The 23,677-nt window shown below is 36.8% G+C and overlaps 1 protein-coding gene across 8 annotated transcripts in view; it reads left to right on the top strand.

Annotated features, from left to right (window-relative positions):
- LOC105463413 (SMAD family member 1) overlaps window positions 1-23,677 on the top strand; it is a 77,488-nt gene that overhangs the window by 22,457 nt on the left and 31,354 nt on the right. For 6 of the 8 annotated variants that reach the window (XM_071092973.1, XM_011710481.3, XM_011710480.3 and 3 more), the window contains exon 2: window positions 11,233-11,810. In XM_071092973.1, the coding sequence (XP_070949074.1) occupies window positions 11,411-11,810 (400 nt within the window). In that variant the 5' untranslated portion in view covers window positions 11,233-11,410. Of the gene's footprint in view, window positions 1-869; window positions 917-10,251; window positions 10,269-11,232; window positions 11,811-23,677 lie in introns of those variants that run through there. The other 2 variants (XM_011710474.3, XM_071092974.1) reach the window with 2 other exon arrangements.

Below are 23,677 nucleotides of genomic sequence, written 5' to 3'. Positions count from 1 at the left end.
TCTCTGACAAAAATAAATTTTCAATGGGAAAAATGTCAAACTAGCTATTCTGCATTGTCAGTCCCATGTATGGAAGGTTGGGAGGTGTTTGGAAGTAACCAGATCAAGGCTGAATAGTAAGAGGCTCAGTAAGATGGAACTTTACTTGTGGGTGTTTGTGACAGTAGGACTCTCCTGCTGCTGTGAACTGAGACCAGCAGAGTTCTGTGTTCTCTGTGGGTCTCCATATGGCTTTCTTGTGTAGGAATTTTGTTTAAATAAATTTTTTCCCCTACGGACTAAATCGAAATAGAGTTCATTTTAGCCTTTTTAGCTATGAAGTTAAGCACTGTACTTTATGAAGTACATTAGAATCAGTAAAGAGCAAGGTTTTATCCATTTTCATTTTTCTGTTCTAGGGTTGTTTTTTTTTTTATTTCCCTTATTTTGCTTAGTGGTGAGTTTTATTTAGCTAAATTTGACTCATTTGAGATTGAGACAAATGTTGAAAGGTGAGGGCTAACTGCTGTTTTAAAACAGGAAAAAGGAATGCAAGCACTTCACCTGTTTCCTCCTCCAATACAAATACAGACAAATACAGCAGGTCCTCAAACAACCTCATTTCGTTCAATGCCATTTCCTTATAACATTGATGAGAAAAAACATTGCCAGCTTAGGGCACTGCCAGTGTGGAGTTTGCATATTCTCCCCATGTCTGCTTGGGTTTTCTCTGGCTGCTCTAGTTTCCTCCCATATCCCAAAGGTGTGCACGTTAGGTGAATTAGTATGTCTACATTGTCCCCATTGTAGTGAATGTAGGTGTGTGTGTGAGTGCGCCCTGCCATTAAATAGTGTCCTGTTCATGGATGATTCCCACCTTGTACCCTCAGCTGCTGGATCGGCTTGGGCCACTGCAACCCTGAATTGGAATAATTGGGTAAATAATTATCTTGTTTCTGTTAATCTTTCTTAAATGTATATATGGCTCACATTTATTTCAGTGTTAATTTTAGAAGTGTTTTGGGTCTTAGAAGTTTGGTGATGTTTTTGTGACCAGAAATGTCCTATAGGAACTTAACTCTTGTTTATGTAAATTAGCCGATGCTAAAATCAATTTTGTTTTACATTGTTTCACTTAAAGCCACGGTTTCCAAGAACCAGTAAGGACTTAACTGTGTCTGAAAACCTGGTTAGCTCCTAATTGGAGTAACTGGGTTAAAGACGCGTTTGAAGATATTATTTGTTGAACCAGATCAAAGAACATTAGTACTTTAGGGTATTTTCTGGAACTGAAATGACTAGATCCATTTCTGTTTTTATATTCACTGTAATGTCATTGGAATTGTATAGCAAATTTTAACTTGTCTTTTGCCTGTCTGCCTTAAGGGTGGATAGAGATTTATCATTTTTCTTAAAGAGTTGTACAGTAATCTTTCATTCTTTTTGTTAGGAACCATTTACAATTCCTACTGTTCACTACTCATCATTGTGTTCTACTTATTCCAGAGTTCTGTCTCCACCTGTCTTCATTTTTAGGGGTACTGTTTTTTAGGGGTACTATTTCTCTGTTTGGAAATGTGAGCAGGTGGGCCATTGTCTCGTAGGTTGTCTGCTGTTCCACATTTAACTAATAGTTATTTCAGCTTTATCAAAGTTTGTAAGTTCCCAATTCTTCTGGACTTCTGATTAATTCAGCCTGATTTTATTTAGGGCGATTGAGTATGATTTTGATCCCCCTCCCGTTTTGTGAATTTTTCCATCTTTTACCAATAAATGTCATTGTAATTCTTTGCTTACAAGATGGCTTGAAAGATGCAAACAATGATGGATTGCTCTTTACGTTTTAAAATATTTATTGGCATTAAATTTCTGAAATAATATAGTTTTTGCAACCTTTGTGTTTTTATGCATTTTTAACCCTGCATTTTTAGTGTATAATCTTCTGTGAGTCTGTGGTGTCTATAAGTGTCAGGAATTTTTCAATAAATTGAAAATAAATTTTTCAATTTATTATCCTTTGGAATCATGATCTATTTGGACAATTCCATCTTTGTTCGGACTATACAGTTGACTTGAGTACCTAAGTGAAATGGAGCAGGTTAGAAAAAAGTAGTTTATTTTAGAGTAATGAGAATTACATTACAGGTCCCCTGCCATGTTCCCCTTTGACCTTTTTTGATGTTTTAATTTAAGCACCTCAAACAAGGCAGGAGTTAATCTCACCAGGCCTTGAATCCTATCCAAAATTGGATGTTAGGATAGATGACACATACGTTTCTGTAACACTAATTAATATTGCCAGTTAATTTTGATCACTTTCTACAACATGTCTCTGAGAGATCTTACATGTCCATGGCATCTAATGAAGTGTATTGTGAAATGGTTTCATATATTAAAAATACTGAAAATTTGTGCAGTTTGCTCATGATCACTCTGAAGCCCACCATAGGTCTACTTTGGGAGCTCAAGTCCTACTTTTTCTGTGTATTTACAAGACCAGTCTATCTGATTAAGAAGATATCTGGTGATGTAAGTCTGGAAACACACATACGTAGTTTTGTTACTTGGAAATATTTGTTTCCAAAAGAAAAAAAAAAATGGATCAAACAGAATTTTTTTTTTTTTTTTTTTTTTGAGGCGAGTCTCAGTCTGTCACCCAGGCTGTAGTGCAGTGGCACAATCTTGGTTCACTGCAACCTCCACCTCCCTGTTCAAGTGATTCTCTTGCCTCAGCCTCCCAAGTAGCTGGATGTACAGGCGTACACCACCATGCCCAGCTTATTTTTGTATTTTTAGTAGATACAGTGTTTCGCCATGTTGGCCAGGCTGATCTTGAACTCCTGACCCATGATCCGCCCTCCTCGGCCTCCCAAAGTGCTGGGATTACAGGCGTGAGCCACCACGCCCGGCCGATCAAACAGAATTTTTATAAAGGTGTCTTTAAAAAAAAAAAAGTATCCAGCTGTTAAACATTTTCAAAGTGAAGTTAATCAATACCCTGTACTTTTAGTTCCTTAATTCTTTTAATCTTTGTGCCATGATTTTTTACTATTAGTTAAGAAAGAGTAATGAACCAAAGAACAAGAGGTAGGAGGAGAAAATAGTTGCCTGCTTCATTTGACAATAGACCATTTATCTTCTGTCGTTTGCCTTTCTTAAAGTACTGACAGTTTTTGGATATTTTTCCCCTAGTCACTTTTTGTAGCCTGTATTTTTTTGTTTATTTTATTGAATAATATAATTATTCCCTCAATATTTAATGGGAGCATTTGTTTAGTCTGTTGAATTCCATGCTGGTGCAAGAATTATAAAACAGCCTCTAGTCTGAAGCTGATACAGAGAGTGGTTGGACATTTTTTGTTTCTTCATCTTTTTATTAAAGGTACTTGGGTTATAACATTTGGTGGTTACTCCTTCCTTTAATAAACAAATTATATCTTCATGTACAAATTAGAGTAATTTAAAAAAACTTTCTATGGGAGTTTGTGATCTATAACATATTAAATGGAAGAGAGTGTATTTTGTTGATATTCACAAGAGTTGGATCATTTACTTGTTGCTTTACTAGATGAGGCCAAGATGAAGAAAATGCTCATTTGTTCTGCAATTGGCTGATTAGGTTTACTTTAAATATAAAGCAAGTTACACAGCAGTTAAGAGTACTTTAACATTTTTTTCTTTTAATATTAAGGAATAACACATAAGTTGGAAAATTAAATAGCCATGTCGAGTAGTGTAAGAGTATCTTTCTAATTTCACTTCCGGCAATTCTGATAGAAATCCTTCCCATGGGTGAGACTCCTTAGGAAAACGTTCTGAATTTGGAACACTGCTTTAAACTACATTATATATTTTTTACTTCTCCAACCAGATCACACTATAAATCCAACCTGATTTCTAAGTAGAGTATAGATGTGGCTTGAGCTAATGAATTGATTTTTGTGGGTTTTTTTTTTTTTTTTTTTGTAATTAACAAGAATTTGCATAGAAAGGCTTTTTTAAAAAAATCAAAAGTTACATTTTTTCGTTAAAGAGTGTTTGAAAAGTTTAGAAAAGGAGGAGAGAGACACATTACTAATCTTCCAAACCCAGTCATGGTTAATATTTTCATATATTTACATAGTTGTTCATGGTACATATAACCAGCCATTTTATGTTCTGATTACAGTTTTCCCCAAATTATTATGTAGTCTTTATGAACATAATTTTTAAGGGCTATATAATATTCCATTGAGTGGATGTATGCAGTTTACTTAGCTATTTTTCAATTATTAGATGTTTCTCCTTTTTTCCCTGTTATAGATAATGCTCTGATGAAAATCTTTGTGTGAAAACTATTTTCCCTTTCCGGTTCAGAATATTTCCTTAGAGTAAATTTCTGAAGGTAAAGTTGCTGGAATAAAGATCTCAATATTTTTAAGGCTGCTGGGTTTTTTTTTTTTTTTTTTTTAACTAGATGAATACTTTTTTGTCAGTGTGAAATGTTTATATTTGGACAAGAGGGAAGGAAATCTCTGTTTGCTGACTCATGTTTTTATTTTGCACTTTAAACTGATAAGGCCACTTAGCTTTTGACATAAACTAAGGCAGGAAGTACAAAAAGGGGCAGAAAAAAAGTAGTTGTCTTGCCAAGGCCATAATATCATGGACTCATTTGAGTTCCTTATAGGAGGTAGGTCACCTGTTTGACTTGTATATTAAAAAATGCTTAACTCAGGTAAAAATTAGTCATCAGCCTGCATTTTGTTTTGTCTGTGCATGTTTATATGCAAAGTACTGTGATCCTTTCACTTTAATTTTTGTGAGTGGCCTCATGACATTTACCACCAAACTGGCTTCTATAATGTTTGGATACCCTTGGTTTAGAATTTTTTTTTTTTGCTCCCAGTATGAAGAAATTTTTCTGTATTGAAGCTATTACCCTAGTTGTCTTTCTAAAATGTAGATCTAATCATGCTAATTCTCAGATGTAAAACCTTCCACTTGTCCACATGATGAGATTCTTCAGTCTTGCCCCTGCCTTCATATCAGCCTGTGTCATCTCCAGCTGGATTAAACCCTAGCATTTCTATCATGTGTCTGTTAAAACAAGCCATTTGGAAAAGTGGTTTAAAAATTCTGGCTTTAGAGCCAGGCAAAATAGGTTCAGATCCAGGTTCTGCCACTTGTAGCTGTCTACATAGCTTTGGACAAGATGCTTAACTTTTCTATATTTTATTTTCCTTACATGTAAAATAAAGAAAATGATAGTATTTACTTCACAGTAAATACTAAAGCATTGTTGCTGAGATTAAACTGGTTAATATATAAATAGCAGTGAACAGTGTTTGTTAAGTAATGAACACACAAAATGTCTGCTCTATTGTTTTGCAAAATTCTGCTTATCCTTTAAGTCTGATGTTTTCTCTTGGAAAAAGAAGTTCTGAAATCTCTGGAATTGTTCTTTCCCTTTCCGTTTTTATATATTATTGTTTGTAGGCTGCTATAACAAAATATCATATAGACTGAGTGGCTTATAAACAACAGAAATTTATTTCTGAAAGTTATAGTAATTGGGAAATCCAAGATCAGGGTACCTGGATGGCCTCTTCTCACTGTAACCTCACATGGTGGAAGGGAGGAGAGATCTCTCTGGGATCTCTTTTATAAGGGCACTAATTCCATTCACAAGGGTACCATCCTCATGACCTAATCACCTCCCAGAGGGCTCACCTCCTAATTCTATCACCTTTGGGGTTAGGATTTCAGCATGTGAATTTAGGGAGGGGATACAAATATTCAGACCAGAGTGGTGTTGATACTTGTTTTATAGCCTTTATCACATGGTATTAGAGTTAGTTAATAGTAGGTAAATGCACAGCACGTGGGCCTCCTCTTCTATTATTATTGTGCCCGTGGGCAACGGTATAATCATAGCATTTCTTCTGACTGAGTCCCTGGAAGGTCACCTAATAAAACATCTCAGTAAAGTCCTTTAGAATTAGCATGCAGGTTAGCAATTTGCTTTATGGGAGTTAGTTGTTTACACACTGGCTTTCCCAATGGATTGTGAGCTCCTCCAGGATGTTAGACATGTTTGCCTCTGTGTCTCCTGTGTCTAGCACCGTGCTAGGCACTTAGGAGACACTTAATACAGCTTTGTTGAATGAATGCCGATTTGAATAGTTAAAACGAAAATCTGAAATGGTGGTTCTTACATACTACATTGCCTAACACTCTTTCTTTATATAACAAGTGATTTTGGGGGTATTTAAATGTATTTGTTATATATTTTTAAATAGCCCCAAGTTATTTTGATACAAACAGCCATTCTGTTTAAAAAGTATTGGTTAAAATGTTAAAAAGCTGTTTTTGAAGTAGAAGAAATGGACATATAGAATATGAAGAAATACACTCTCTGTATAAATTGTTCCTAGAAGCCTAGAAAAAAGTTCTTGTTCTTTTGCAAAACTAACCTTTTAGTAAAAAGGAAATTATCATATCAATAGGTACACTCTGACCAGGTGTGACTCTTGATAATAGCATAGTTTTGTTTTCTTTCCTTTAATGTTAAATGAAAATAAAAAAAACTAGTAAATTTGGGTGAACTCTTTACTTTAAGAAGGAAAACGGCAGACTCCCTATAGCCTCCCAGATAAAGTTGACATTCCATATTTGGCTTTCTAAATTCTTCAGGGAGCTAAATTATTCATCAGGCATTTAGTGAGAATCAGCTATGTGCCAGGTACTATGCCAAGTTCCAAAGGTAAGAAAATAATAAGTTGGAGTCCCACATCATTTTCATTTCCTGTAGTGAAGATGACAGATGTGTAGATTATCACAGTGTAGCTATTGACATGCACAATTTGCCATGACAGCTATTTATAATAATTATATTTTTTTTAATTTCTGAGGCTCACTAATGGTTTCCCCCATTCTAATCCATTTATTGGTAATTTGTGCCTTCTCTTTTTTATGTATCAGTTTTGCTAGGGATTTATCCAGTTTTATTAGTATTTTCAAAGAATCAACTGATTTTATAGGTTTTCTTTAGTATGCTTTAAATTTCTGCTTTCATTTTCTTCTACTTTCTTTGGGTTTATTTTTCCTTTTAAAAAATTTTTGGTGGGTATTAGAGTGTTAGTTTTCAGCTTTTTTCATTTTCTAATATATGCATTTAAGACTATAAATTTCTCTCTGTGCCTTGAGCCACATCCTACATTTTGGCTGTGTTATTTTTACAATCATTTAGTTAAAAATATTTTCTATTTCTGCTGTAATTTCTTCTTTGACCCTTGGGTTATTTTAAAGTTTGGTTCTCTTCAATAACAATGTTTTTATTGATTTCTTATTTATACTGAGATCAAAGAATATATTCTGTATGATTTTAGTCTTTTGATACAGATTGAGATTTGGTTTGTTCATTATATGGTCAATTTCAGTAAGTATTCCATGTGTATTTGAAAGTGTTATGAATTGTACAGTTGTTGAGTGCTGTGATAATATGTATATAAATTGGATCAAGTTTTTAAACACTTTTTTTCCTGTATCAATTGATTTTTGTTTGCTTGTTTTATCATTTACTATGTTAATCTCCCACTGGGATTGTGGGTTTGCCTGTCGTTGTAATTGTTAGTCTTTTGCTCTATGAATTTTGAGGCTGTTACTATTTACATAAAATTTGGAATTTAAAAATCTACATGGTGGCTCAACTCATCAGTATAAAATGTCCTTTTTTTCTTTTTTCTCCTTAAAAATCTCTGATGATACCTCTTACTTTAAAGTCTATTTTATCTGAATGGATAGCTATGCCAGCTTTTTGGGTAGAATATGCATAGTGTATATTTTTCCACTCTTTTGCTTTCAATCTTGTGTTCTTATATTTAATGTGTGTCTCTTTTAAGTACAATATAGTTATATAGTGTTCCCCCTAACTCTACCTCTTAGTTGTCATATTTTAGTCTATTTATATTTAAGTAATTGCCTATACTTTGGGATTATATCTAAATCTTACTATTTTCTATTTGTCTGATCTGTTGTCTCCTTTTCATATGTTTTGCATTAATCATTTTTAAAATTTGTATTTGATTTTTAGAGACAGCTCTCACTCTGTCACTCATGTTGGAGTGCAGTGGCATGATCATAGTGCCTATCATAACTCCTAAGCTCAAGCAGTCCTCCTGCCTCTGCCCCCTGGGTGGCTGAGACTACAGGCACATGCCACCTTGCCAAACTACTTTTTTACTTTTTGTAGAGATAGGGTTTTCCTGTGCTGCCCAGGCTACTCTGGAACTCCTGAAGCTATCCCCCTACTTTGGCTTCCCAGAGTGCTGGGATTACAGGCATGATCCACCACACTGGGCCAATCATATGTATTTTTTTAGTTCCATATTTTTAACCCATCTATTAGCTTGTTATAATTTTTAATGTATTCTCTCAGTTGTTGCTTTATTATGACGTGAATTTATAACTTATTGTACTAATAATAAATTATACTTTACACGGACTGGATAACACAAGGACTTTAGAATGCTAACTTCATTTATCTCTTTTTGCTGTTGCCATGCATTTTAATTCTACATATATTTTAAACATCATGAGACATTCCTATTGTTGTTTTGTGAAGTCAGTATTCATTTAAACTTACCCTTATTTCCTCTTCAGGAGCTCTTCCTCATTTCCTGCAGTTCTTTGCTTATTTCTAGAATCTTTTTCCTTCTGCCTGAAGAATTCCTGTTAGTATTTCTTTTAGTGACAATCTACTGTAAACCAGTTCTCTCAGATTTTGATTGTTGGAAAGCATCTTTATTTCACAATCATTTTTTGAATGTGTTTTTCCTCTAAATGTAGAGTTTTAAGTTACCAGCTATTTACATTTGGCACTAACGTTGTCATTTCATTGTCTTCTGGTTTCCATTGTTTATACTGAAATGTCAGCTGTCAACCTGATTGTACTTACTTGAAGGTAATGTACCTTTTTAAAGAGTTTTGTCTTAGGTTTTCAGGAATTCTACTGTAATATGACACATTGAAATTTGTGGATTTCTCTGTGTGTATCCTTGGAAGCTGTAGGGCTTCATGAATGTATGGTTAGATGTCTATTGACAGTTTTGGAAAAATCCCTGGCTAGTATCTAAAACTATTGCTCTGTTACAGTCTTTCTTCTTTTCCTTTAAGACTCTACTTACGTGGTGCTAGACCTTTCACTAGATCCATTATGTCTCCTCAGTTCTTTATTTTTCATTTTTTTCCCTCTCTTTGCATTAGTATGAGCATTTTTTACCAATCTTCCTGCTCACTAATCTTTTATTCTACTGTATCTAGCCTGTTGTTAAGTTCATCCTATTTAAAGTCTCATTAGTTACTATATTTTTCAGTTCTAGAATTTTTATTTCATTCTTCTTTATGGATTCTAGTTCTCTGTTAAAATCTTCAACCTTGTCTTCTCTTTCCTTGACATACAAAGTAGTAATCATTAATACTTTAAAGTCTGTTTCTGGTAACTCCATTACCTGGGTCACCCCTTAGGTCTGTTTCTATTCTGTTTTGTTTTGGTCATTTGGTCCTGTTTTTGGTATGCTTGATAACTTTTGGTTCATTGCCATACACTGTGAATTTAAAATTGTAGTGACTAAGGTTGATGGTTGATGTCTTCCTCTATAGCGAAATTGTTTTTCTTCTGGCAAGCTGTTAGAGAGCAGTACACATCACCTAGACCAAGGCTAGGATTAAGATGACTCTAGGTTGGTTGTAAAGACTGCTCCATTTCATTTTTGCCCTTAGACTGGGGCATATTCCTCCAGGAGACTCCATTGAAAGCCTAGACTATTTACCAGGGTTTCTCCTCAGCAAGCCCTCAACTCCATTTGTTGTTGTGTTGTTATTTTGGGGTTCTTCAGCACTATGAGGCTACTAGAAGCTCTGCTTAGTTTGTAAGCCTCTTAGTTACCTCTTTCTGCTTGGCTCCTAGACCTTTTGCTACTCATAGCATAGCTATTGGCAAATCCCTGGAAAGGAAGAGTGGTGACAAATATTCAGTTCACTTCATTGCATTTCCCCTCTCTCCAGGATCTTGGCCCCCTCAAGTCCTGCGTGCCTTGGTTCCTCTTTGATGCCTTTAAAAAGCTGGGCTTTTGTTTGTTTTCTGGCTTGTTTGTTTGGAAGGAGGTTGGTCTGATATGTGCTACTCCAGTTTAGCCAGGGTTTGTACAAAGTTAGCCTCCTTAACCTTTTTCACATTTTATGTTTTCATGTGCTGAAGGGTAAATAGAAAGTTTAAATGAAGCAACTTGGCTGAAGAATTTGGTACAGTATGTGTCCATGTGCTTTATTCCTTTTATGTCAATAAATAGCAAAATTTTTAAAGCAAGAGATGTATTTCCTGTCCTATTTGCCCTGTAACCCATAGACACAGGTTTGTTCACTGAAGAAATACCCTAAAATATTACTACATTTATATAATAGGAATTTTCTTTTAGCATAAGAAATATTTGTAGAACAAACCAAAAAACAGAGATACTAGACTAATTTTTTTTTTTTACTTCCTGTTGCTTTCAGTTTTTGTTGATTGAGGTGTTTTGAAATATATTTTTAGAGGTTATAAGTGAATCTAAATCTAAAATATTACAATGTCTTTGGAGAACTTGTACTTTTTAACTTTGTTGCTTTTATCCCAGAGCTTTTGTTAGCAGTGGCTTACTTTTTAAACTGCTTCTCAGTTTACTCTTCTGAAAAGTGGCAGCAACTGTATTACCTAGCTCAAAGGATTGTGAAAAGCATTAAATGCTATATATCAGTCTGCTTTGGTTGCCATAATAAAATATCATAGACTGCGTGGCTTAAATAACAGAAATAGATTTTATCTTCATTCTGGAGTCTGGAAAGTCCAAGATCAAGGTTCTGGACAATCCAGGCTCTTGTGAGGGCTCTCTTCCTGGCTTGCAGATGATCGCCTTCTTGCAGTGCCCTCAGTGTGTGGGCATAGAGGCTGGAGGAGGGAGATAGCAATCTTAAGACCACCAGTCCTATCAGATTAGGGCCCCACCCTGATGACCTTATTTAACTTTAATTACTTTCTTAGAGGCTCCATCTCTAAATATAGTCATACTGAGAGTTAGGGCTTCCGCATATGAATTTAAGGGGTCACAATTCGGTGCACAGCATACCGTATTACATAAAAGCATTTAAAATAGTACCTAGCACATGGTGATGACTTAATAAATTTGGTTGTATGGTAGAGATGATTCTAACCTTTTTTTTTTTTTTCTTTTGTAGGTGCTGACTGGGTTACTTTTTTAAACACTAGGAATGGTAATTTCTACTTTTCTGGACTTCAAACTAAGAAATTAAAGAGACTTCTCTGTAAATAAACAGATCTCTTCTGCTGTCCTTTTGCGTTTGAAGACGCCTTTATTTCACCGTATCCAAGGACTATATAACTAGTGCTGTCATTATGAATGTGACAAGTTTATTTTCCTTTACAAGTCCAGCTGTGAAAAGACTTCTTGGGTGGAAACAGGGCGATGAAGAAGAAAAATGGGCAGAGAAAGCTGTTGATGCTTTGGTGAAAAAACTGAAGAAAAAGAAAGGTGCCATGGAGGAACTGGAGAAGGCTTTGAGCTGCCCAGGGCAACCAAGTAACTGTGTCACCATTCCCCGCTCTTTGGATGGCAGGCTGCAAGTCTCCCACCGGAAGGGACTGCCTCATGTCATTTACTGCCGTGTATGGCGCTGGCCCGATCTTCAGAGCCACCATGAACTAAAACCACTGGAATGCTGTGAGTTTCCTTTTGGTTCCAAGCAGAAGGAGGTCTGCATCAATCCCTACCACTATAAGCGAGTAGAAAGCCCTGGTAAGTGAGTTATTTTATGTTGATACGGTTTGTGTGCCCGGTACTGGATTTGTGTTGTTTAGAACATCAAAAGAATCCCTTTCCTTGTTTTTAGTTGTAATTTAAAAATATTCAGGGCAACTGTATGTGTGTGTCTGTGTGTATGTAAGAGAGAAGGCCCTTGAGTGTTTCATACATTTTAACAGCTTAATCATCTCTAGTTAACATTATGTCTTGGGAGCAGGCTATGACAATTGTCATTGCAGTACTAATACCTCTAATTTTTAATAAATTTTCTTTCTAAATTTATTTTTTATGTCTCACATGGTTCTCTGCATTTCTCTAGATAAAATTATCTATGAATTGTATTCTAAGGGAAGAAAATTAGGAAAGAAATACAGTATTGCTGTCTATATGCTTGAAGGAAGTATATCATGAGGATAGTTGCCAGTGACTTAAACCATTTTGAACTTAAGAACAGCACTTTTTATCGTCTCTGTGATTTTTGCTGTGGCATGTTTCCTGTGGTGAATATGAAAGAATTATGTTCTTCTATGGAATTATTTGATACTATTACTTTATAAATATACCTAGTTTTTAACATGTATAGTCTTTTGGAAAGGTACAGTAAAGGATATATTTTAAAATTTGTATGGTTTTGCCCTCAAGTTAGAATCTACATTCTAGACAGTTGGATCATTGGAAAGTGATTAGATAGTCAAGCACTTACATGTCTCATCGTCAGATTGGGACCAATTTCGTTAATGGATTGGCTGTTAATAGTTATTGGGGTACTAAGGCTGTACATTAGAATCACATGGCTCTCCTCCCAGAAATCCTGATCCTGGGATAGCCTGGTAATCTGTGTTTTTAACAAGTACTTCAGGTGTTACTGATGTAGCTATTGGATTGGTGTTTGGGAATTACTAAACTAGATCGTGTAATAACATGGTTTTCAAATAAAAGGCCTTCTGTATTTTTGTGGAATATTTAAGACATATTTTTTAAAAAGATTTTAAAGACGAATAGTATAACAAACATCTTTGTATCCACTACTCATTTTAAGCAATAAAAGATTACGTGTAAACTGGAATCCCTGCTTTTGCTCTTCTGATCCTGCTCCCTTTGGTAACCACTGTTCTGAATCTGATGCTTATCATTCGCATGCATGTTTTTATACTATTATTACATACGTATGAGTCCATGACAATATGTAATATTTTATGTATTTAAAAATGTTATATAATATTGGAGTTTCTTTGTACAACTTGTTTATGTTCATCCAACATTACGTTTTTGTGATTTCTAGATTATATACTTTAGGATTACCTTGTTAAGTCCTGTGCAAAACACTTTGGGAATTTATTGGAATTTCATTGATTTCATTTGGGGAAGACTGGCATAGTATGCTCTTAAGCATAATATTATTTAGTGCACTTTTAAGTTTCTCCATACAGCCCTTGCACATATTAGATTTATTTCTAGATAACTGGTTTTTACTGTATCCTTCTAAAAGTTACATTTTGTTACAGTTGCTCTTGGCTAAGAGAGCATTGCCTTTTTTCTAACAACTGTGCTGAATTCTCCTTACCAGTTCCAATATAGACATTCTTTACTGCTTGTTATATCAGCTGTGATGCAGTGTTCTTTATTCTAAACTCAACACAGAGGTACATGTCCCTCTTCTAGCCGGAAATGGAAATGGAGCTGAGAGTTTTGGAGAGTGAAATGTAGTGGATAAGTAATAGGTACCAGCATTATTATTTAGGCACATGATTTTTCCGATCCTCGTAGTAACCTTAAAAAGTATTAATACATAGGGAAGATTTTAATTCTACTGCATATGCAACAGAGAGGGATCTTTTAAGATGCAGACATGATCCTCTTGTTGTCCTGCTTTTCACTGCTCTTGGGAAGTCCTCTAGAGAGGTCTGCACATTCTAGTCCTTGCCTCCCTTTCCAACTTCCTTTGTACTCTTGCATGCTTTGTGTGCTTGAGTTCTGTGGAAACATTCCATGCACATTTCCTCTATCTGTACCTGTTTCTCCTCCCTTTTTGTCTAGTCCACTCTTATTTATCATTTGTGTCTAGCACATGGTCATTACTTAATAAACTAAGTAGTTGTGTGATGGAGGTCAGTTTCATTGGGAAACCTTTCTTGATACCTCCTTCTCCACACATATCTCCCTATTCCACTTGGGGAGGTTAGGTCTCATTTCCCTTAGCAACCTGAATTTCTTTAGAATGTTCTTCACACTTGTAATGATTGTTCTGTTGGTCTTCTCTGCAAGATAGTAAATAAAGCTCGATGAGGGCAGGCACTGTGCATATTATTAACATCTCTATTTTTAGCAACAAGCATAATTTGGTAAATGTTTGCTGTTAAATGATAAGGCTGACTTTTAATTTAATATCGTCATTTGGCCATTTTTTTAGAGCTGAATTTTCAGTTTGTCTATACCTTTTGACCATCTTCTTCCCTTCTTTGGTCATTTTATGGCTATTACACCTCTGATACAAGGTGAAAAGTTAAAACCAATACTGAGATGAATTTGTTACTCTTAATAACATATGTGCTAATAAAATAATGGGGAAGAGGTGGAAAACTGGCTTACATAAGCATTTTGAGACTCCACAAATGCCATTTCAGCCTCCCCTTTACCCAGGAATCTTGTGAGTCATAGATAGAATAGAACAATTCTGGAAAACATGGAGGCTGAGGCTAAGATCTACTTAATTTGAACATATCAAGATTTTATGTATGTTTTTCACATTGTGAAGTGACTGATGTGGGAATTGGAACAAAGGACTTTTTCCAGAGACCACTATGAAGCAGTCCCTGTACCTTCTGAAGAGAAACTCTACTAAATCAAAGTGCAAGAAGCAGCCAGATGTAGTGGTACGTGCCTGTAGTCTCAGCTCCTCAGGAGGCTGAGGTGGGAAGATCACTTGAGCCCCAGAGTTGAAGGCTGCAGCACACTATGATTGTGCCTGTAAATAGCCATTACGTTCTAGCCTGGGCAGTGTAGTGAGACCCTGTCTTAGAAAAATAAGGTTAAAAAAAAATGCAACATAGTGAAAGCCCATCTCTACTAAAAATATAAAAATAAGCCTGGCGAGGTGGGGGCGCCTGTAATCCCAGCTACTCAGGAGGCTGAGGAAGAAAAATCACTTGAACCCAAGAGGCGCAGGTTGTGGTGAGCTGAGATCATGCCATTGCACTCCAGCCTGGGGGACAAGAGTGAAACTCCATCTCAAAAAAAAAAAAAGTGCAAGGGGCTGTAGCCCCTCATACTGCCAGAATTGAAAAGTCATTTCCCCCTGTAAACCCCTATAGAGTACACCTGGGTATTATTTCTGTGAAATCAGGAAAAGGGGGTCTGGAATTCTAAGCTGCACGTATACACAGCTCAACACTGAATGATTTTGAACTTTGTCACTATTTTACCTCTGATGAAGTATCTCAAAGAACAGTTTAGCCCTTTAACATATTTAAGTCTCCCAAACTTGGTATTTTCTGCTGAGGTCCCAATGACTCTTGAAAAAAACTCAAAAATTCAGAATATTTAGGTTTAGAGTAGTGGTTTTCAAAGTGTCATCCACAGACTAGTAGCATCAGCACCACCTTGAACTTGTTTTAGAAAAGCTAATTATTATTTTAAAATTGACAAATAATTGTATATATTTGTGAAGTACAGTGTTATGTTTTGGTATGAGTATACATTGTGGAATGATCAAATGAGGCTAATTAACACACCTGTCGCTTCCCATGTGTATTTGCTTATTTCTTGTTTTTGTTTGTTGTTGTTTTTAATTTCTTTTTTACTGCCTATTCTCTGAACCTTTTTTTTATTGAGGTGGAGTCTTGCTCTGTTGCCCAGGCTGGAATGCAGTGGCACAATCTCGGCTCACTGCAACCTCCGCCTCCTGGGATCAAGAGACTCTCCTGCCTCAGCCTCCCGAGTAGCTGGGATTACAGATGTGCTTCACCACGCCCAGCTAATTTATGTATTTTTAGTAAAGACGGAATGTCAGCCACGCTGGTCTCAAACTCCTGACCTCAGGTGATCCACCTGCCTCGGCTTCCCAAAGTGCTGGGATTACAGGCGTGAGCCATTGAGCCCAGCTGAACCTTTTTTTTTTTCCCCACCATACTAATTTCTTTTTGGTGAGTACATTTAAAATCCACCCCTAGCCTAGGCAACATAGCAAGACCCTGTCTTAATTTTTTTTTTTTTAATTAGCTAGGCATGGTGGCATGTACTTATAGTCCTACCTATTCAGAAGCTAAGTCAGGAGGATCACTTGAGTCTAGGAGGTCAAGCCTGTAGTGAGCTATCACCATGTCGCTGTACTCCAGCCTGGGTAAGAGAGAGACCCTGTCTCAAAAAAAAAAAAAGAACCCACTCTTAGCAATTTTGAAATACACAATGTTTTATTAGCTATAGTCACCATGCTGTGCAATAGATCACCAAAACTTACTACTCCTAGCTTAAGGTTTGTACGCTTTGACCAACATTTCCTCTTTCCATGTTCACCCCTCCCTGCAGCCTCTGGTAACCACCATTCTAATTCTACACTCTACTTTTATGAGTCTGACTATTTTAGATTCCACATGTAAGTGAGATTGTGCAGTATTCATCTTTCTGTGCCTGGCTTATTTCACTTAACAGTAATGTCCGCCAGGTGTCACAAGTGACAATTTCCTTTTTTAAGGCTGAATAGTATTTAATTTGAAAAAAAAATGTTCAACATCAGTAATCATCAGGAAATGCAAAAACTGCAGTAAGATATACCTTTCACCTAATAGCTGTTATCAAAAAGATGAAAGATATCAAGTGTTGGCAAGGATGTAGAGAAAGGGGACAGCCATTGTGGAAGACAGTATGGAGGTTCCTCAAAAAATTAAAAATAGGACTACCATATGATCCAGCAGTCTCACAACTGGGTATATGTCCAAAGGAGGTCAAATCAGTGTGTCAAAGAGATGTCTGCACTACTACGTTCACTGTAGCATTATTTACAATAGCCAAGGTATGAAATTAACCTAAGTGCTCTTCAATGGTTGAATGTGTAGAAATACAAATTCTTAAACCCTTCCACAGACCTACAGTACTGAATCAGACTCTGGAGATGGGACCAGCCATCTTTGTTGTAACAAGTTCTCCAAGTGAAACTGATACTGCAAAAGTTTGAGAACCACTGGTTTAAGGTATCCAGGCAAGTCATCAAGTCCAATTGTCTAGATGAAGTTGTCTTGAATTCAGAAGAGATGCTAATGAGCTAGTCCTTTAAATCTTCCAGCATTTTTAATTTTACATGTTTGGATACAGATAGAAAATTGCTATTTCCAAAATTTTCCTTCTGGTATTCGTTAAGATTAGCCCTCTGACAGAATGGGATAAGGTGTCTTTAAGTGGGTGGGAAAGTTGGAGAGAAGTCCATGCTTTTTGTTATTCGGCTCAGTGCAAGTTTTGGAATTGTTCTTTAGAGTGTACTGTCTCTATTTCTTTGACAAAAATAATATTACGGACTGGAGTAATTGTTGTTTTTCCTTAACCTATGTCATTTATTTTCTTATAAATAAAACAGTGTAAAACAGTGTAAAAAAATGGTAGTGAGGAAAACCAAACTTATGGAAACATTTGCTACAACTGGTGTTTATTATAGTTAACAGTGACAAATGTGCAAGGAGAAAAACCTTCCTTTTGTTGAAATTTGCTACTTTGACCATTGCTGAAAAATAGATCTTTGGGAAAGTAGAAAATGTTAGGAATTTCTTTTTCTGCAAATGTGTGAATACTTACAGGAAAGAGAAAGTTCCTGGAGCTTCTGAAGACTATGACCCTGCTGATGATTTAACAGGTGGACTATTTACTTGGACTTTTACTAGTCTTCAGAATCAAGGCTACTTATTAGTGGTTGAATTAAATTGTAGGGTTTATTTTTTTCTTACCAGGGTAAATGCTGACAGTGGTTAAGCAAGTCATCTAACTGTGATATTGAGAAGACCATTCAGTTGCTATCTTCTGCTATTAAAAATGCCTTAATGGAGATTACCTGCCATTGGCCTTTTTTTTTTTTTTTTTTTAGTGTTTTTCACATGCTTCTTGAAAATTATCTTTTGCACTTTGAACTTCATCAGCTTAAAAGGGCATATTAAATCTGAGCTTGAAATTCTGATATTTCAGTTTTGATCTTTAAGGTAACACCCTAGCATTAGCTTCCAGGTGCTTTCATTTTCAACATTATGGCTGCCAGCTGTTTAAAATTCACGTAAAATCCTCTTCACCTGTTGACTGAATGCATGTTTTCATGCTTTGGCTGCCTCAGTCACTGTGTAATTCATGTCTTGGTAAATTTTACCTTGAAGAGAAAGTCTTAAAATTATAGAAATGAATGACATATTAGTTCCCACCAGGAGCCAAGAAGAGGAAAGAGGGGAAGGGGAGTGGGTGTAGCCATAAAAGAGCAAAATGAAGGATCCTTGAGGTAATGAAAATTTTCTGTATCTTGAGTGTATCAATGTCAATGTTCTGATTGTGATAATTTTGTAATATTCTGTGATAGTCTGTAATATTCTGATTCTGTTAAGTAGGATTTCTCTGTTATCCTTAAAACCGCATGTGAATCTACAATTATCTTGATTTAACAAATAGTTTTGCTTTAAAAAAAAAAGCAGCTAGTTCAGCTCACACTGGTGCTTTTTGTGCGCTTTTCATTTTGTCACACAGAATATTAAAAAGACAAGAGTGGAGATGTAATAAGATTAATATTTTTAAAAAACAGAAATGGGCCAGGCGCAGTGGCTCACGCCTGTAATCCCAGCACTTCGGGAGGCCGAGGCGGGTGGATCACCTTAGGTTGGGAGTTCGAGACCAGCCTGATGAACATGGAGAAACCCCATCTCTACTAAAAATACAAAATTAGGTGGACGTGGTGGTACATGCCTGTAATCCCAGCTACTCGGGAGGTTGAGGCAGGAGAATCACTTGAACCTGGGAGGTAGAGGTTGTGGTGAGCCAAGATCACGTCATTGTACTCCAGCCTGGGCAACAAGAGCGAAACTCCGTCTCCAAAAAAAAAGTGGAAAGCTTTAAAAAATGTCTTGCTTCACCACATTGTGAATGTATTTTTGTTTTTGTTTTTTGAGATGGAGTCTCGCCCCGTCGCCCAGGCTGGAGTGCAATGGTACAATCTCAGCTCACTGCAACCTCTGCCTTCCAGGTTCAAACGGTTCTCCTGCCTCAGCCTTCTGAGTAGCTGTGATTACAGATGCCTGCCACCATACCCAGCTAATTTTTGTATTTTTAGTAGAGACGGGGGTTTCACCTTGTTGGCCAGGCTGGTCTCGAACTCCTGACCTCGTGATCCGCCTGCCTCAGCCCCCCAAAATGCTGGGATTACAGGCATCAGCCACCGTGCCCGGCTGTGAATGTGTTTTTATGACATGTCTGTGTTAACAAAAACTTTCAGTCTAATTGAAGTTTTTTTTTAAGTTTTTAAATATATGGGATTAATTAGCAATAATATTTACCATAAAAATAAGGCATTATGCCTTGTGTTCCTGTGTGTCTAAATTTGTTTTCATTCAGACATTTAAAGCACATGATAAACTCTTCAGGAACTGTGCCTGCCCCAGAAGGTTAGCATGTAATTACAGCACTGTATACTAAATTGAATAGAGGTGTGGACAGAGACTGCCACTAACTCTTACACACTGGATAGAGGCTACAGCTAACTCTTACACACCCAGGAATAACCACAGAAAAGCTTGCTCACTCAACTCTGACACATGCAACACATGGTGTTTCAACCTGTGTGGTGATGGAATGTATGTGTATGTTTCAGTGTAGAAAGGACTTAAATCAGTTTACAGGTAGACATACAATAAAATAGAAAAGAATTACTGATAAAATAGACCAGGGAAAACACAATAAAAGATCAAGACTAAGAAAAACTAGCATAAAGGTGTTCCATAGGAGTTACTATAATACATATATACTACTATGTATAGTTATATGTTTGTAATCCTAGTCTGCATGTTTTTTGTAATAGTTTTGGTGTGGGAGAGAGGTGTAGCTATTAATAGCTTGGAGATGAAGGAAGAAAGTTTTAAGAGTTAGGAGATACAAATCAGCTTTAAACTTGAAGGTTAGGTTCTGGGCAGAGCCACTGAGGCCGTTGCAGAGGCTTCCAGCAGGAGGGGTGCCTTAGGGTGGAGTGGGTGCCCCCTGGCTTTTGCAGTTTCTCTTCCACAGTCCTCTCAGGGCTCCAGTCTTCAGTTTACATGGAAGTTAGTTTTTGGCTTTTTGTTTTGGTTTGGTTTTTTGAGACAAGATCTGGCCCTGTTGCCCAGGCTGGAGTGCAGTCGTGCAGTCATAGCTCACTGCAGCCTTGAACTCCTGACTTCAAGGGATCCTCCCACTTCAGCTTCTCAAAGTTCTGGGATTACAGGCATGAACTACCATGCTCAGCCTGGAAGTTCTTTTCTGAAAAAGGACAAGATCACTACTTAGGTTTCTATCCCCACAGCCAAGTAGACATGGAGATAAGACAGTGAACCCTCTCCAGGATTTTATCATTGGCATTGGCTAATGGTTAATTGTATCATTTTCATCTATAATATTACTAGAAACAGATGAAATAATATAGTCATGAGTAGGATTTTATACCCAGATCTTTTAGTGGATTCGTGTTAAATCCTAGGCAAAATGTGAAGCTTGTTATTTTAATTTTTTTCTTTTCTGAGCAACTGCTCTTAAATGCATTATTTGTGGCATTTGTTTTCGGTTATTAATAGATGAATAGATACTGTTTCAGCCATTACTTTATGTTACTTTTACATAAATTGTAAAAGTACATAAATTATTATACATGGATAGAAGCAGACATCTAGACAACTACAATGTTATTTGTTTCTGGGCAAAATTTTTCCATCGCCAAATATACTTTAATTTGAAATTTTAAGACGGTAGTCTATAGATCATACAAAGTACCTTTCTCATACTTTTTCTTTCCTGATGTTTATCTTCTGCTTTATTTTTCTTCTTATTTTATTTCTTCAATATTAGGTGGGCAGGAGAAGATATTTTCAGATCTTTCAGATTCATTTAAAGTGCAGCTGTCTTCCACCCTCCATTGCTAGTTCATAGAGCAGAAAGAACACCGGCCAGCCAGCAACTGTTAAAAAGAAAACGGAAAAAAAAAAGTGACTGAAAAAAAACAGCAATTTTGAAAACCATACAAAAACATTTGTCATAATATTTTAAATTAAAAGAAAAAAACCAGAATATTTCCAGGACTAGCTTTGGGTGAAATAATAATTGAGACCTTCTGAATTGTGCTTTTTGGCTTATTATTCCCACATGTGGATCATCCTGAAACAATGACTTCTTGTAGGTTTGAGGACGTTTTATATGTGGTTGGGGTTGGGAGGAGTCACAGGTGATTTGCCCCATGTGGGAGTGCCCTATGGCCTTGCTGGACACTTGGAAAAGGGAGAGAAATAGAACGGGATGGTCAGCTTATGTAATGATCTCAGGCTGATTAATTTGGTTTTACTTTCAGCTTCTTTGGTGCCAGATATCAAAAGGCCAGAGAACAGACCAGAGATTGCTTTCTCTCAAATATATGTTCCATCCCCTTGCCATTTTCCCCTTAAAATGAAAATATTCTCTGGAAAGACTAAGCATCATGACTAATAAGCATGAATTAGCCAGATCATCAAACCTCTGCCCTGATATTTGAAAAAATGAGATTTGTTTGGGGAGGAGATGGGGAAGCAACAAGGGTTTATTTGTTCTGAAGAAGCAGAGCTGGAGGATTTGGAGCAGCTGTAGGGTGGATACCATGAGCACTGTGGTAAAAATCTGAGGGCTTGCAGAGTAGTAGAGCTAAAACCCCCACATTTTGTTAATTTGCCAGTTTGGCTGGGGATTGGTGTAGTTGTTTGATACTGGTGCTGAATCTAGTTTGAATGTCTGCATGCAGACTCGTTTCCCCTGGGTTTGGGCTGGGCTGGGCTGGGCTGGGCTAAGCTGGGCTGGGCTGGGCTGGGCTGGGCTGGGCCGGGCTGGGCCGGGCCGAGCTGGGCTGGGCCGGGCCGGGCCGGGCCGGGCCGGGGCCGGGGCCGGGCCCCTCCTGGTGTAGATATCTCCCCGGAAGATAGAGAGATAATCACTTGCTGCTTACCCACTCCACTTTCCTAATTATCATTGCCCTCAGTCCTCAGCAGGATTTCTCTAGCACTGAAGCCTGACCATAATACTCAATTGCAGGTCTGCTCCACATAAAACTATGTAACTAGAGGTAAATGTAATTTCCTTGATAAAAGATCTAGGGTCTTGGAAACATGTTCTATGGCTTAAATCAAGATTTAGGTCAGCAAAGGAGTGTTTGGCAATTTTCCTCCAGTTCTCTAAATTGTAATGTTCATGCTCTGGAATCTTAGCAGGTTTTAAAAATGGAAAACCGGATTTATATTCTGCTATATCACTACCCTGGTTCTAAAACAGCTCTCCAAGAGATGCTGCTGTTCTTAGTTCTTTACTCTTTCGCATGAAAAAAGCCATTTCTTATCTAAATAGTGGCCTGGCGTGGTCTGGCTTATGTGGTCGCACATCACCTTCACTTGACTAATTGCCCAGTTGCCTGACTGGGATGTTCACTGAGAATAAAGTAAAAGAAGAGTGATTGTATAAGGAGTATTTGGACAGCTTATTATAAACTAAAAATAAACATATAAATGATAACAGAGTGAAATTGCCTTGTATGTTTTTGCCTTTGTTTCCCTGTAGTTCCCCTATCAGTTCTAGCTCGCTAGCTTTGTGGCAGATTTTGCAGTATTTTTCATGTGTGACAATATCTTCCTTTGAGCACATGAGAAGTTTACCCAGGATATGGTGGTGTGCCTGACAGGTATTTAAGTAAGATGATCAAGTTGGGAGAAAAGTCGTGGATAAATGTCTATTCACATATAATTTACAGCTTTTAAATAGGAAAAATAATAGCTAATCTTAAAATGTTATTTAAGAGAAAACTGATGGGAGCATGTCACAAAGACCCAGAGGCCAGCTTGTGACAAATCTGAGACAATTTGATCAACAGAGTAATTAAGGACAGAAGTGAATTATAAACTACTGGGAGAAAAACAGGAATCCATGCCAGTGATGAATGGGGGAGAAGGAAAAGGCTCTTGCTCACAGTAGAATGCCATTGCCGACCAGTAAATGTGGAGTTCTTTAGGATATTCTGGACAATAAGGCCATTTAAAGGAGATACTTATTTCTCTTTAGTAGTTAAAATATGGTGGGGAAGAATCTAGGGTTAGAAAGCCTGGACTGAATTTTGGCACTTGATAACTTTGACCTTGTGTTAGTCATTTGCCCTCTTTGAGCTTGTGTTTGCTAACTCATAAAATGGGGGAGTAGTTATATCCACTTTTCAGGTTGAGGATAAAATTAATGCATGTGAAAAGGCTTTATATACTAATACATTCTTGAAACAATATGACTGAAATAGTGATACAAGGAACATCACTTCTGTGTATCTTTCTTAGAAACAAAATTAGTAATGTAAGCAACTTTTCATTAAACAAATATTCAGAAAACGAATGATATTATTAGAATAAAAATAGTAACAAAGTTAATGACTTTTTATGCTTCCTGTGTACTGGACACTGCTTAATCACTTACCATCTATTCTCATTTAATCCTAACCACGACTGCAGGAAGATGGTACCAGCGTGACTACTGAGATGTAGAATTTGAGTAGATTTTTCACATAACTTTTATCTGGAGAGACAGGATTCAAATTAAAGCCTAACTGCAAAATGCATGCTGCTAACCACTGTACTGTACTGCTTCCCAAAAGAAGTCTTTTCTTT

The sequence above is a fragment of the Macaca nemestrina genome, chromosome 3 (assembly GCF_043159975.1).
Source record: "Macaca nemestrina isolate mMacNem1 chromosome 3, mMacNem.hap1, whole genome shotgun sequence".
Taxonomy (NCBI): Eukaryota; Metazoa; Chordata; class Mammalia; order Primates; family Cercopithecidae; genus Macaca; species Macaca nemestrina.
The sequence above is the reverse complement of the archived record's forward strand: the minus strand, read 5'-3'. Positions and strand labels throughout refer to the sequence as shown.